Raw genomic sequence first — 14,464 nt, 5'->3', positions numbered from 1 at the left:
CTAACCCTCCTGTCCATGAATGCTCCCTCACTAACCGTAGTGTCTGTATCTAAGGCAACAAATATGAAATGGCTATCAAAGCAAGCCAGCTAACTATTGCACATTTTCACTTCTACTGTTTACAGGGGCTTCTCTACGTGGCACAAGGACTGGGGGCACCAAAAGGTTTTGCCCCCACGGAAAGCGGAAAGGCTGTTTCCTGTTCTGCTAATTAAGAGCTTTGTTATCAGCCCAAACGACTTCAGTTTAGATGGAGAAAATGATCCTCTGATTCAATTACCAACTCTGCCTTCTCTCCCTCTTTCTCGGTAATCAGGAAGGGAGCAATCATCGTCTCGTTTCAAGGACCTAAAAGGCCTGCTGGTGCACAATCAGAGTCACTTCCTGACATGTTGGTGGGTTTCTTCTGGGGGAAATGTTTAGTTCAAGCATCAGAGCCTTTCTAAGCCAGCTAACAAGGCCTATCTCCGAATCTCTGAATACAGGGATATCGGAGAGATAAACAACTGAGTTCCATGGGATCAACCATTCTAATGTGCATTTTTCAGCTCTCAATGTTGCACCACCACCACCTGTCAGTAAAAAAAAACTGAAGGGTTGCATTCATTATGGGAAAGTGGAGTGTGGGAGGTGTCAGCCATAGTTATGCCACTACACAGCCGCTGAAATATCTCAGCAGCTTGGCCCAGAGCCTGTCAGTCAAACTACCCTGCTGCTCGGTTCATGGAGGGCACGCTGGGTTTGAAGTTGCTTTAGCTAAGCGCTGGTGGTAGGTGAGATAAGGAGTGGGAAAGAAACTATTTCTCTCTGGACTCAATAAATCGCCGTAGAAGAACAATAATAAACCAGAATGGGGTTATGGGGGTTTCATTCAAATACAGCAATGACATTCACATCAATCATTCAGGAAACTGTCTACTTCCTCTGATACGGGTAGGAAATCAGTGAAAGCTGAGATCTGAAACGAAATGCCGAAGTAAGGAGATTCATAGGGAAATGGATGATGTTAAGGCATAAAAAAATGCATAAACATAAATGTTTACTCAGTCTTCAGCTATAATAGTCCAGAGGCGTTGGAAGAGCAGCACATGGCAATGCACCCATATATTAGGGCATGATTCCAACACCTCCAGCTAAACTAACTCATCCCAAGCTTAAAGAGAGGTTAATAGAGTACCACAGTATGAGTCATAACTTCCCATAAAACCTAGCGGTCAAACAGGGAAATGGTTCCAATCACTGTTCCACCAGTTCATTTTTTCACATTGGGGGATTTGAAGAAACAGTTAAAATAAGGGCTGTGTTTCGTGTAGACTTACCCCGGCGTGACTTTTTGATAGCCGTGTAAATCTCTCTCCGACAAAGTGACTTTTAGCAATATATTTGCCTGTATTTACCCTTAATTGCAGATGGTCTATTCCAGAAGACTGAAGCCAAGGCAGCACACTGGTCCCACACCTGCCCCGGGTGAGTAGTATTGTTTGGTACTGTATGTGCCTTTAGGTTCCTATCCATATGTAGGCTATTGTACTAGCCTGAGTGGTGGTCTTTGATGTGTAGTACTTTGTTTCTTAGTTTATCATGTGTCAACTTTGAATTCAATCGAAGCCAAAGATTGTCAACTTCTTGCACTTTGAGAGTAAGCATCCCAAGTCTCCAGTGGTCCCAGTACCGGTTGATGTGCAGGCCTAAGTGACCACACAAACTCAGATGGACCTACAGCTGAGGTAAGAATCTTCCATCATTCACACACAGTAGACAGTGTAAACCACCATGCTGTCAACAAAATGCTGTTCTCAATTCTTAAATTGTATTATGTTTGGCTCAATCTGTGGAAACACTGTCATCGTCTGTAATGTGATTCACCACATCGATTTGAATGCCGCAGCTAAGACAGAATGACGTTGAGGGAAACATGCTGAGAACCCGAGTATGACTGGCCATGGGCCGGATATGTGTGACAACGAAGCACACCAGCACTCCATTTTATGATTATTCAATGGCCAACCATCCCTCTAACTACCGCTTATTCTACTCTATGCCTTTTATGCCCCATGGTCCCTCAACTTTGGACTCTGGAGCAGTGGAAACGCATTCTATGGAGTGATGAATCACGCTTCACCATCTGGCAGTCCGAAGGACGAATCTGGGTTTGGCGGATGCCAGGAGAACGCTACCTGCTCGAATGCATAGTGCCAACTGTAAAGTTTTTCCATGGTTTGAGCTAGGCCCCTTAGTTCCACTGAAGGGAAATCTTAATGCTGCAGTATATAATGACATTCTAGACAAAGGCCCTTTCCTGTTTCAGCATGACAATGCCTCCGTGCACAAAGTGAGATGCATAAAGAATTGTTTGTCAAGATCGTGTGGAAGAACTTGACTAGCCTGCACAGAGCCCAACCTCAACCCCATCGAACACCTTTGGGATGGAACGCCGACTGCAAGTCAGGCCTAATCGCCCAACATCAGTGCCCGACTTCACTAATGCTCGTGGCTGAATGGAAGCAAGTCCCCGCAACAATGTTCCAACATCTAGTGGAAAGCCTTCCCAGAAGAGTGGAGGCTGTTATAGCAGCAAAGAGGGAACTCCATATTAATTCCATATTAATGCCCATGATTTTGGAATTACATTTTTGACAAGCAGTGTCCACATACTTTTGGTCATGTAGTGCAGTTACAGAAATGATGAAGGATGAAATATGGTCCCCCACTGGCTGAAGGAGAAGAGGATCTTGTAAAAACAAAAGTTTTATTTTGATTTATTTCACCTTTATTTAACCAGGTAGGCTAGTTGAGAACAAGTTCTCATTTACAACTGCGACCTGGCCAAGATAAAGCAAAGCAGTGCGACAGAAACAACAACACAGTGTTACATGGAATAAACAAGCATACAGTCAACACAACAGAAAAAAAGAAAGTCTATACACAGTGTGTGCAAATGGCATGAGGAGGTATGGCAATAAATAGGCCATAGTAGCAAAGTAATTACAATTTAGAATATTAACACTGGAGTGATAGATGAGCAGATGATGGTGTGTAAGTATTTTGCACTGAGCAGCAAAGTAAATAAAAACAATATGGGGATGAGGTAGGTAGATTGGGTGGGCTATTTACAGATGGACTATGTACAGCTGCAGCGATCGGTTAGCTGCTCAAATAGCTGATGTTTAAAGTTATTGAGGGAAATTCTCCAGCTTCAGCGATTTTTGCAATTCGTTCCAATCACTGGCAGCAGAGAACTGGAAGGAAAGGCGGCCAAAGGAGGTGTTGGCTTTGGGGATGACCAGTGAGATATACCTGCTGGAGTGCGTGCTATGGGTGTGTGTTTTGTTATTGTGACCAGTGAGCTGAGATAAGGAGGAGCTTTACTTAGCATAGACTTGTAGATGACCTGGAGCCAGTGGGTCTGGCGACGAATATGTAGCGAGGGCCAGCAGACTAGAGCATACAGGTCACAGTGGTGGGTGGTATAAGGCGGTTTGGTAACAAAATGGATGGCACTGTGATAGACTGCATCCAATTTGTTGAGTAGAGTATTGGAAGCTATTTTGTAGATGACTTCGCCGAAGTCGAGGATCGGTAGGATAGTCAGTTTTACTAGGGTAAGTTTGGCGGCGTGAGTGAAGGAGGCTTTGTTGCGAAATACACAGCCGATTCTAGATTTGATTTTGGATTGGAGATGTGTGATGTGAGTCTGGAAGAAGAGTTTACAGTCTAGCCAGACACCTAGGTATTTGTAGTTGTCCACGTATTCTAGGACAGAACCGTCCAGAGTAGTGATGCTAGTCGGGTGGGCGGGTATGGGCAGTGAACAGTTGAAAAGCATGCATTTGGTATTGCTAGTGTTTAAGAGCAGTTGGAGACCACGTAAGGAGTGTTTTATGGCATTGAATCTCATTTGGAGGTTAGTTAACAGTGTCCAAAGAAGGGCCAGATGTATACACAATGGTGTCGTCTGCGTAGAGGTGGATCAGGGAATCACCCGCAGCAGAAGCAACATCGTTGATATATACAGAGAAAAGAGTCGGCCCGAGAATTGAACCCTGTGGTACCCCCATAGACTGCCAGAGGTCCGGACAACAGGCCCTCCGATTTTACACACTGAATGAGGGTATGTTGCTAATAATCATCTATAGTCTAGTGGTCATGGCACCTTGTACATATCTGACTTCTACTAGGATAGTATTCTGTACGAGACAAGACCAAATGCATAAGACAACAAATATTAGTTAAATAAAATAAGGAACAATATATAAAAAAACAATATATTTTGTTTTGTATCAAGGTAGCTAGTAGCTAGCTGACAGCAAAGGTGTGCTAGTGATGACGTGCAGGAGCTTGCAAGGATTTGTAGTCTTGCATGATGTCCACTTTGACGCTAATTTGCATTTTCAAATCAGAGATTAATTGAGCCAAATATATTGATAAAAGTCACCTTTTCCAAAAGATGTACACGGTTATCGAAACGTCACACTAGGGAAATCCTACAGACCTTGTTTGAAGAAGTTCTAAAATCCCCTATGGTAAAAATGAATGGTGAATAAAATGACCACTAGGTTTTATGACATCCACTGTGGGGCACTATTGCCAGAGGACATAAGGAACCACTGAAATTCTTATGAAAACTCACCAAATACAAAACACCTATTTTACATAAGCCCATCGCTCCTCTGGGAGCATAGGCCGTTACAAATTGGTCATCCCCAGCGCATTCCATCCCGGTTTCCCTTGTATCTGCCTCAAGCTCCCGCCTCCAGGTGTTTCTCGGGCGCCCCCTTTTCCCTTGTGCATTCCAGGATAGTGTTAGCCTGGTGATGTTGGAGGGGGGCTTTTGGAGGATGTGGCTGATCTATCCCCATCTTCTCCTCCAGATCCCCTCATCCACTGGAACCCATCTGGTGCGCTCCCTCATTTTGCTCTGTAAATAAAACCTGCCAGCCATATCCATTAGTAGTACATTTATTGAAAAATTTACAACCAATTAGACAGATGTTTCAGTCCAGAAATGTAACAGAAAGCAAATCATTTTTCATGTTTTATAACCTTTTTATTTTCATACATTTGAAAATGTGCACAATATTCACTAACCATACTAACCACATTTAAAGACATGGGAATAATGTGTAGGTTTCCATCAACATGAAATCATGGAACAACATTAACAGGATAACTACAGTAACTACAGTTAGAAAACTGGAGGTACATTTAAATGTAAAAAAAATGGAAAGAAAACCTTGCTTCTTTATCTTATTTTACAACTCGTATTCACTTGGTGAGTAATTCAAAAGGAATAAAAGGAAAATAAAACCTTGTCAGCACCATTTGCTTGAGTCTCACCCCATTAACATTCAAATCCCATTTAATGGTGCCAGAAGTGGCAAATTAATATTTTTGACTCAATGTTCAAAAGAGTGAGTCAGCCTCAAACATGCTTAAAAATCTTGCAGATTTAACAAAAAAAATCCATCTGCTTTAATTTTTACAGGTACAGTATGGCAAACTGTACAGTTTAGACAACTCCCACCTAAACACTTGTGCACCAGAATCCTCAATCATGACACCCTTAGTTGGGCCATTGAATGTCACACCATCCTTCATATACACTCTTTCCAGCAGACAAATAGTTAATAGAAAGAGGCCATTGTAGTGTAAAAGAATTCATGCCAAATAACTGAGAAAATAATCTGCCACTCCTTGTGTGGTCAAAACAGATTGCAAGAGTCTTTCCTGGACAATTGTCAACTTCACTCTGCCCCCTCTAGAACAGAACAGTGAGATGATTGGTCAGTGTCCTCATTGACTTTAAATCGATAGTTCCTCTTTCCTTAACCTGATATCTGATGTTCTGCATACAATACACCTCGCTTGATGTTATTCTGTATAGAAAATTTGATTTAAAACTATTATTTAAATATAAAGGTGATAATTAAAAAGTATTTATCGTTGATATTGATATCTAGCACTGACCATTATTTTCCTGTAGAAATGCTCAAGAGAAGAAGTCCAGTAAAAACCTACACTTGTGACTTAAGTCCTCTGTCCCGTTCGCAATCAAAATATAGGTATGAGGTAAATACGTCAACTGTTATAAATTGTGCATGAACATTGCTCATTTCTATGGTATGATTTGAGGGGTATGGGCGCTCATGCTACAAATTTCTTTCGCACTGAAAATGTTTCTCATGAATAGATATACATTGTTGCTTAGTACAAACTTCATTCAGACCACTGGTTAGGAAACACCATTACCCAGATGGCAACTGCCCAGGATGGAGCACAAAGCAGGTTTGAGAATTCCAATTGGAACCAACAAAACAAGAGCCAGGCTCATAGCAAGGCCATTTTTCTCCAACATATTTATTTGTAGCACTTCAGACACACATCAAACATACAGAATTGTTTCCTGTCCAATGTGTCCTGCACTGAGGGGCAGTTTCAGTGGAGGTTCAGAGTTTGTGCTGGTAAGGATGTGATGTAAGAGCTAGATGAGACATTAAGCAGATGGGTTTCTGTTGGGTTGATTGTTGATCTCAGTGATGGGCCTGAAGGTTCATTGTGGTGATGGTTCCACCTGGGGGTGGAGGTGGGGCGTCTGGGGATGTACGGCTCATGGCCTGGGGGGGATTGGAGATGCGTCTCTGCTGGCCTGGAAGTCCTATTTGTGGGGCTGGGAGAGTGGGCTCAGGAGGGGGTGGTAGAGGAGCTGGTATCAGGGAGGGTGCTGTGCTGCTGGTCCTGGGGCGAGCTGTCTGCCTGGCGCAGGGCAATGACCGCCGCTGAGTACTTGCACTTGGGAGAGCTGCACTCACAGCTAAAGTGCTTCCCCTTGATGTCCCAGAAATGGTCGCCGTAGTCAAACCTGAGAGAGGAGGGTTGGGTCAAAAAGAGCGAGTTAGATGAATCTAGAATCAAGCTACCTAATCTTGATTTTAGGGAGAACAAAGGCATTGTCTAAGAATTGATGAAAGGCTTAAACATAGAATGACAAACTTAAATATACATACAGGGTAATAACTTCCAAAGACTGGTAATAACATCACCTTTTGTCAAATAAAGCATATAATATGACCCTTACCCTAGCTCTTCCCCAGCCTTGATGGTCTCGCAGGCGAAGAACGCGATATGGGGGAAGCGCAAGTCCTGGTGTGCCGTGAAAACCCGGCAGGGGAACAGGTTCGGCTCGCACATGTGGTTAATGAACCGGCTGATGTTGCCATAGAAACGGGCGTCGATACAGTACACGTCACCCTCCTGCGACCAAACACCACACATAAATGAATCATAATGAAAAAAGCAGGTTTGGCATCATCTGCAGTGGTAATTGTTCACAGGCAAAGATATCAAACAGATCAAGACAAAGGAGATGATTGTGGACTACAGGAAAAAGAGGACCAAGCACGCCCCCCATTCTCATCGACGGGGCTGCAGTGGAGCAGGTCCACATCACCAACAAACTAACGTGGTCAAGCACACCATGACAGCCGTGAAGTGGGCACGACAAAACCCATTCCTCAGGAGAATGAAAAGATTTGGTATGGGTCCTCAGATCCTCAAAAGGTTATACAGCTGCAACATCAAGAGCATGGTTGCATCACTGCCTGGTATGGCAACTGCTCGGCCTCCGACCGCAAGGCACTACAGAGGGTAGTGCGAACTGCCCAGTACATCACTGGGGCCAAGCTTTCTGCCATCCAGGACCTCTATACCAGGCGGTGTCAGAGGAAGGCCCTAAAACGTGTCAAGGACTCCAGCCACCCTAGTCATAGACTGTTCTCTCTGCTACCACACGGAAGCGGTACCGGAGGGCCAAATCTAGGTCCAAGAGGCTTCTAAACACCCCAAGCCATAAGACTCATGAACATCTAGTCAAATGGCTACCCAAACATTTTGCATTCCCCGCTCCACACCACTGCCACTCTCTGTTGTCATCTAAGCCTAGTCACTTTTAATTAACTCTACCTACATGAACATACTACCTCAACTAACCGGTGTATACTCTGTATACGTTATTTTTTACTGCTGCTCTTAAATTACTTGTTACTTTTAGCTCTTATTCTTACCCATATGTTTTTTTTAACTGCACTGTTGGTTAGGGGCTCGTAAAGTAAGCATTTCACTGTAAGGTCTACATCTGTTGTATTCGGCACGTGTGACTAATAAAATTAGATTCGAATAGCACAAAGTAAGACAATAATCGTAGAATAGCAGTGTTTTAGAAACAAGTCCAGGAAAGGCCTCAAGAGACAAGAATACAATTAATTTGTTGGGTAACAGATTGAAATCTGCCTGCAAAGCACAGCAGATCCCACTGCAATTACAGTGGTCCAAGTTGAGATACCTAGTTACATTTTGGATTTGTCCTAAAGTTAGCCAGCAAGATTTAATGACATTCATGAGCACTGATCCCTACCTTGCTGTCTAGATTGAACAGGTAGGAGTCATTTTCCCTGACATCTGCCTCTGCGTCAGAGATGATCTCCCCCACATACCTGTGGACATGAAGTGAGGTCAGGGACCCATCAACCCCACAAATAGCAATGCAGCACCACGCACAGATGACATTGAATGGGAAATCATCTAAGAGCTTGAAGGTGCGGTATAACTACGCATTGTGAAAGGGGGTATGTCTAGGACTCACTCGCACACAAAGGTTCCCTGGGGAATTTCCTGCAGTGTCCGCACCCCCCAACCCATACGACTGGTCCGGAACAGTTGGAGCCGGACCCTGAAAAGACAAAAACTCCTTCAGTATGGATGTACTAACAGCACATTCAACTTGCAAACACATTATCCCGACATGCATTTTGGGATGTCAGATGCATTACAACTTCCAAATGAGTGGTTGTGGTTTGACTGAAATACATTTTTTCTGATCTAGATGTTATCATCAATAGGGTTGAGGAGTGTTGGCTTGGTTGTAAAAATATGGTTGAATGTAGAGACAGGAAATTGGAGGTACCTCAGTCCGTTCTGCACCACGCGGTTCTTGCAGGTTCTCCAGCAGGAGCAGGCGTGGTTACACTCGAAGATGAGGGGCGGTTCCTCACGACAGAACTCCGGGAGCAGACGACCATCCTGAGAAAGGTCATGGAACAGACATGACGATCATAGGAGACCAGCACTTTGACAACAATAGTGATACTGAAGTGTTGGGTCTTACCTTGTCATACCAACAGCGCAGGCTAAGCTGGCCACACATGCAGCTGCTTGAGGAGCAGTCGTCTTTACACACACAGTACTGTGGATCGCAGAGAGAAAGATGGTCATTTCATCTTTCAGGTCATCAAGTATGATCAACTCTAGGATGGTCTATTCTAGGAGTCTCCAACCTTTTCTAGAATGAGAGCTACTTTTTAAAAAATGAAGCATGTCGAGCGCTACGATTTTTTCCCTAGCTTTCAAACAGGCACATTCTTCTCTTCTCCTCTGCAACTCTTCCCAGGGGCCTTAGTGTACAAGAGTTCTCTGTCAATATACCTGGTAAAATAAATGGTTCATATACAACTCAAAGGGGGGCCCTATAAAATCAGATTTTGTTCCCTTAAATTGTTTTATATTTATAATGTATTTCTTCTGGTTTAATGCTTTAGTTTTTCCATTCTTAAAATTGTTCATAGAGAAACAACGAAATTGGATGTTGAGTTCATGTCAATGCTTAAATCACATCAGAAGATAATTTATTTGAGATGAAAACACATTGAGTGCAATTCCCCTTTAACTGTGCATTTGGCCCTAGTGAGGAATGTGCCGATCTAGCGATGGTGCTGTACTCATTTCATGGCAAAGTTTACAAATGATATACATTTGACAGGTAAGCCTACTTTTCAGTTAACATTTAATTGAGAAGGTTTTGTGGAAAGTATTTCTGTCGACCCACAAGACGGTTAACACATCAACTTGCAACACACAGAGTGATAGACAAACACGTGCATCACACAGGCAGACAGGCAATAGTGTTGGAAATTAAATAGGCAGATATTGTGTTAGCCACTATTGTCTTAAAAAGCCAAACCTAACTAGGGATGGGATAATGTCAATGTTGCGTTGATTACATAGTAGCTGGGAGCTTGTGGTGTTGATATTTGTTTATGACAGTTTGCTGTGGAAACCGTGGAAAATTGCATGTACTTTCAGAATTGTTTGGCGAGCTACTCATATGTGGGCTGCGAGTTGCTGGAGACCCCTGGTCTATCCAGTCACATGACCCACCTGTAAGTGTGTGATGTTCTTGTCTATGTTCATGGGGGAGGTGACACAGTTGTCTGGGACATATTTGTAGTTATCCGGACAGGGCTCACTGTCCACTGAGTTGACACAGGGGACTGGAACTCCCTCATACCCCCGGGCTATGTCTCTGTGGTGAAAGATGTACTGGTCAGCAAAAAGGTCCCAGTATTATACTTGACAATCGGTCAAAAAGAGGTAGCCACAAGTAGAAGAAAGGGTAGAAAAGGGTACCATGCGTGGATCAGAGACAGAGCATCAGAAAGGTAAACGTGTGAGAGAAATGCATGAATGTTTGAGAGACAGCGATCGAGGAATTCTACCTGTTAAGGACCTTCTCCCCCTGGGTGCTGCTCCTGGCCTCCTTCACCCTCCTGTTAGTCTGCAGGGTGAGCCACACCCTGGAACTGTGGCTGCAGCAGTCTGGCGGTGTCTCCCCCTCTCGGTTCTTCAGGTTGACATCCGCCCCGCGAGACAGAAAGAGCCTGAGGGGTCACAGATCATAGCCTTCAACACCATCACTTAACTGCACTAGATGGAATAGTCCTGACGTGGCTAAAGCCTCGGTTATAATAGTGGAGGCGACAGCCACAGCAGAGCTGTAGATGGAGATTCTATTACTTATTGCCGAATCACAGTCATTTCCCCTCAACCTCCACTCACGTGACACATTCGAGCCTGTTCTCCCGTGCAGCGATGTGCAGGGGGGAGTCTCCGTGGATGTTGACAGCATGGAGGTCACACTTGGACTCTAGGAGGAGCTCAGCAATTTCCACACTGCCAGAGAAGGCCGCCCAGTGGAGACAGATGTTCTCCTCCTACAAACAGACAACAGTTAGCAAATTCACAACAAAGTCATAGACGACAAAGTCAGACAAAAAATTAAATAACTCAAGATAGAGCAAAGTAATCGAAACAAAAACTATTTGGGATGTGGGAGATCATGAAGACCCTCAGTTAACCCTAGTTACTGACCTTGTCCCTAATGTTGATGTCAGCCCCTTTATTGAGCAGCATCTTCACCTGCTCTAGGTGCTTATACTCTGTTGCCCAAATCATAGCCGTCCAACCGCCATCGTCCTAGAGAGAGTAACACATCACAGCTTTAAAAACGGGCCCCTACAGCATGGGATTGCTTCAATGTCCTGGATATAACAACGAGCGATGTCACTAACCTTCTCCGAGAGATATTATAAGAGGTTGAGGAGGATGTATTACCACAAGGACAAAGACTGCCATGACATCGTTCCTGCCATAATGGATCAATACCTGCAGCAAGGTCAAGCACTTCAAATAGAGACATCAAATACCATACTCAGGTTTTTAAACTCTGCAGTACCACAATCATATGGCCTCAGAGTGCCCTTGATGGTGGCACACAAAAGGACCTCTCCTTTTGAAATGCTGGAGCATCCCTGCCACACATCCCTGAGATCAGATACATTTTTGAAGCAGAGAAACATCTGTTTTAGAGATGGCCAGAATAGGAGGTCAACGACAACTGGCTCAGTAGCTTTACACAAACAAATTGGCTTTCATGTCAGCAGGGTAGCCAATGGGGTTGTAATCCTAACTAATGCATGCTGAGAAAGAACGGATCCTTCCACAGCAGCTGCAATGTAAGAGGAAACCATTAGGAGCCCATGTAGAGCGGATGGGAGCAGCACGCCCACCGAGAGGAGAGTCAGGCCCCTACGGAAAGGCTACTAGTGAGAGCACAACACAAACACGGGCCAGAGCAAAACAAGAACTGAATTAACATGAAAGCACTCCTGGTTCTGATTGACTTCAGTGGTACAACCAACACAAGCCATGCTAAGCTATAATCATCTTGAGGGACTAAACATTGTGCAGAATTACAGCTATGCTCACCAAGTTTGTGTTTCACTGGTTTATGACTGAAAAAAGCAGAACTCACCTGACAGTTGATGTCTATGAGTCCTGTGGAGAGTAGATGCTCCACGATGTTATAATGGCCAATCTTAGCAGCTAGGTGGAGACAAGTGAATCCCTCCACATCCTGGAGAACAGAAGGGAGTCCAACACACATTGCTGCCGTCATAAGATTCATACCACTGTAATACAACACAACCCTCGATATAGCATGCAAGCCCTGTTAGTAGGCTATCAAAACACGATTACCAAAGCCTAAGACAAGAATGGCACTTGAGTTACATACAGCACCATGACAGCCACTGCCCCCATGGAAATATAGACCAATGGAGTCTCCCGGGAGAATGAGGTTTGCGTTTCGTTGTGGTGTTAGAAAGGGTGTGTGAACCCACCTTGTGGCTGGCGATGGCTCCTGCCCTCAGTAGGTAGCAGACCGCTTCCAGGTGGTTGTTCTCACAGGCCTCCATCAGGGGCGTGCGCTGGTCCTCATCGCAGATGTCCAGGTTAGCACCAGACTGGTAGGGAGGGAGGGACAGACCAAAACTAGATCAATCTACTCTGATCCACTCAATGCTGTTGAAATTGATCCTTGATAAGATGCTGATGACTGTCCGATTAAAACGATACACTATGAAGACGTCAACACGTGTGCAACGTAATAACCTGGCGAGTCAACCGATGCCGTGGAACCCATGCTGGAAAGCTTGGTCTCGATGCATGTCAGTGCAATGCAGCGTCTACCCCTTCCCTCATCCACTCCCAGTGGGAACCATAGCCATGCCTCACCTGAACCAGCAGGTGACAGATCTCCTGGTGGCCTGCCTCAGATGCTACATGTAGGGGGGTGCGTCTGCTCTGGCTCTCCATCTTAAAGTTAGGGTCTACCCCATCCACTGGTGGACAGGGATACAGAGGGACATTTGTTATTCACAGAAACCTGACCAGATAACGACGTTTGTCTGACCAGATAATGACGTTCATTGTTTAATATCTTAGTAAAAAAAGACATCTCCCTCACCCAACATGAGCAAGACCTTCTGTATTTCCCCCTGTTTAGCAGAGATAAACAGCTGCTTGGGGTGAAACCGCAGCTTCTTGGGCCTGATGCAGGACACATGGAAGAAGTCAGTCCACAGGAATACACCTTCACAATAACAACAGGAAAATATTGATTGAAAACAGAAATAATTTAACGTGTGCATGAACATGTCACACAGGAAGGTAGCTGTGCCGTCAAAAACTATTCAGACACCTTGACTTTTTCCACTTTACAGCCTTTTCCTAAAATTGACTAAATTGTTTTTTCCCCCTCCTCATCAATCTACACACACACACACACACACACACACACACACACACACACACACACAATACCCCATAATGAAAATGTAATATTTCAGTTTTACATAAGTATTTTGTTGAGTGTGTACTTTGTTGAAGCACCTTTGGCAGTGATTACAGCCTTGAGTCTTCTTGGGTATGAAGCTACAAGCTTGGCACACCTGTATTTGAGAGTTTATACAATTCTTCTCTGCAGATCCTCTCAAGCTCTGTCAGGTTGGATGTGGAGCGTCACTGCACAGCTGTTTTCAGGTCTCTCCAGTGATGTTAGATTGGGCTCAAGTCCGGGCTCTTTGTCCTGTTGGAATTTGAATCTTCGCCCCAGTCTGAGGTCAGGAGCGCAGTGGAGCAGGTTTCCATCAAGGATCTCTCTGTTATTTGCTACATTCATCTATCCCTTGATCCCGACTAGTCTCCCAGTCCTTGCCGCTGAAAAACATCCCCGTAGCATGATGCTGCCACCACTCTGCTTCACCATAGGGATGGTGCCAGGTTTGCTCCAGATGTGACATTTAGCATTCAGGCCAAAGAATTGTGTTTTCATTAGGCCAGAGAACCTTGTTTCTCATGCTGTGTCCTGTAGGTGCCATTTGGCAAACTGCAAGCAGGCTGTCATGCACATTTTACTGAGGAGTGGCTTCCATCTGGCCACTCTACCATAAAGGCCTGAATCGTGGAGCGCCGCAGAGATGGTTGTCCTTCTGGAAGGTTCTCCCATCTCCACAGAGAAACTCTGGAGCTCTGTCAGTGTGACAGAGCCGATTGCTCAGTTTGCCCGGGCGGCCAGCTCTAGGAAGAGTCTTGGTGGTTCCAAACTTCTTCCAATTAAGATTGATGGAAGCCACTGTATTCTTGGGGACCTACAATGCTGCAGAAATGTTTTGGTACCCATCCACAGATCTGTGCCTCGACAGAATCCCGGAGCTCTACGGACAATTCCTTCAACCTCACGGCTTGGTTTTTGCTCTGATATGCACTGTCAACTGTGGGACCGTATATAGACAGG

The 14,464-nt window shown here is 44.6% G+C and overlaps 1 protein-coding gene across 11 annotated transcripts in view; it reads right to left on the bottom strand.

Annotated features, from left to right (window-relative positions):
- Window positions 1-5,022: 5,022 nt before the first annotated feature.
- Window positions 5,023-14,464, bottom strand: part of ehmt1b (euchromatic histone-lysine N-methyltransferase 1b) — a 28,251-nt gene continuing 18,809 nt past the window's right edge. For 10 of the 11 annotated variants that reach the window (XM_020465344.2, XM_031808686.1, XM_031808687.1 and 7 more), the window contains exons 14-27: window positions 13,136-13,218; window positions 12,904-13,010; window positions 12,510-12,632; window positions 12,143-12,244; window positions 11,200-11,304; window positions 10,888-11,042; window positions 10,548-10,709; window positions 10,210-10,354; window positions 9,161-9,238; window positions 8,960-9,075; window positions 8,639-8,725; window positions 8,411-8,489; window positions 7,076-7,251; window positions 6,328-6,859 (exon numbers count right to left, since the gene is read on the bottom strand). In XM_020465344.2, coding sequence (XP_020320933.1) covers window positions 6,682-6,859; window positions 7,076-7,251; window positions 8,411-8,489; window positions 8,639-8,725; window positions 8,960-9,075; window positions 9,161-9,238; window positions 10,210-10,354; window positions 10,548-10,709; window positions 10,888-11,042; window positions 11,200-11,304; window positions 12,143-12,244; window positions 12,510-12,632; window positions 12,904-13,010; window positions 13,136-13,218 — 1,696 coding nt within the window. In that variant the 3' untranslated portion in view covers window positions 6,328-6,681. Of the gene's footprint in view, window positions 6,860-7,075; window positions 7,252-8,410; window positions 8,490-8,638; window positions 8,726-8,959; window positions 9,076-9,160; window positions 9,239-10,209; window positions 10,355-10,547; window positions 10,710-10,887; window positions 11,043-11,199; window positions 11,305-12,142; window positions 12,245-12,509; window positions 12,633-12,903; window positions 13,011-13,135; window positions 13,219-14,464 lie in introns of all 11 variants that reach the window. The other variant, XM_031808680.1, reaches the window with a different exon arrangement.

The sequence above is a fragment of the Oncorhynchus kisutch genome, linkage group LG29 (genome assembly GCF_002021735.2).
Source record: "Oncorhynchus kisutch isolate 150728-3 linkage group LG29, Okis_V2, whole genome shotgun sequence".
NCBI lineage: Eukaryota > Metazoa > Chordata > Actinopteri > Salmoniformes > Salmonidae > Oncorhynchus > Oncorhynchus kisutch.
Note: the sequence above shows the minus strand (reverse complement) of the source record. Positions and strands in the feature narration are given on the sequence as shown.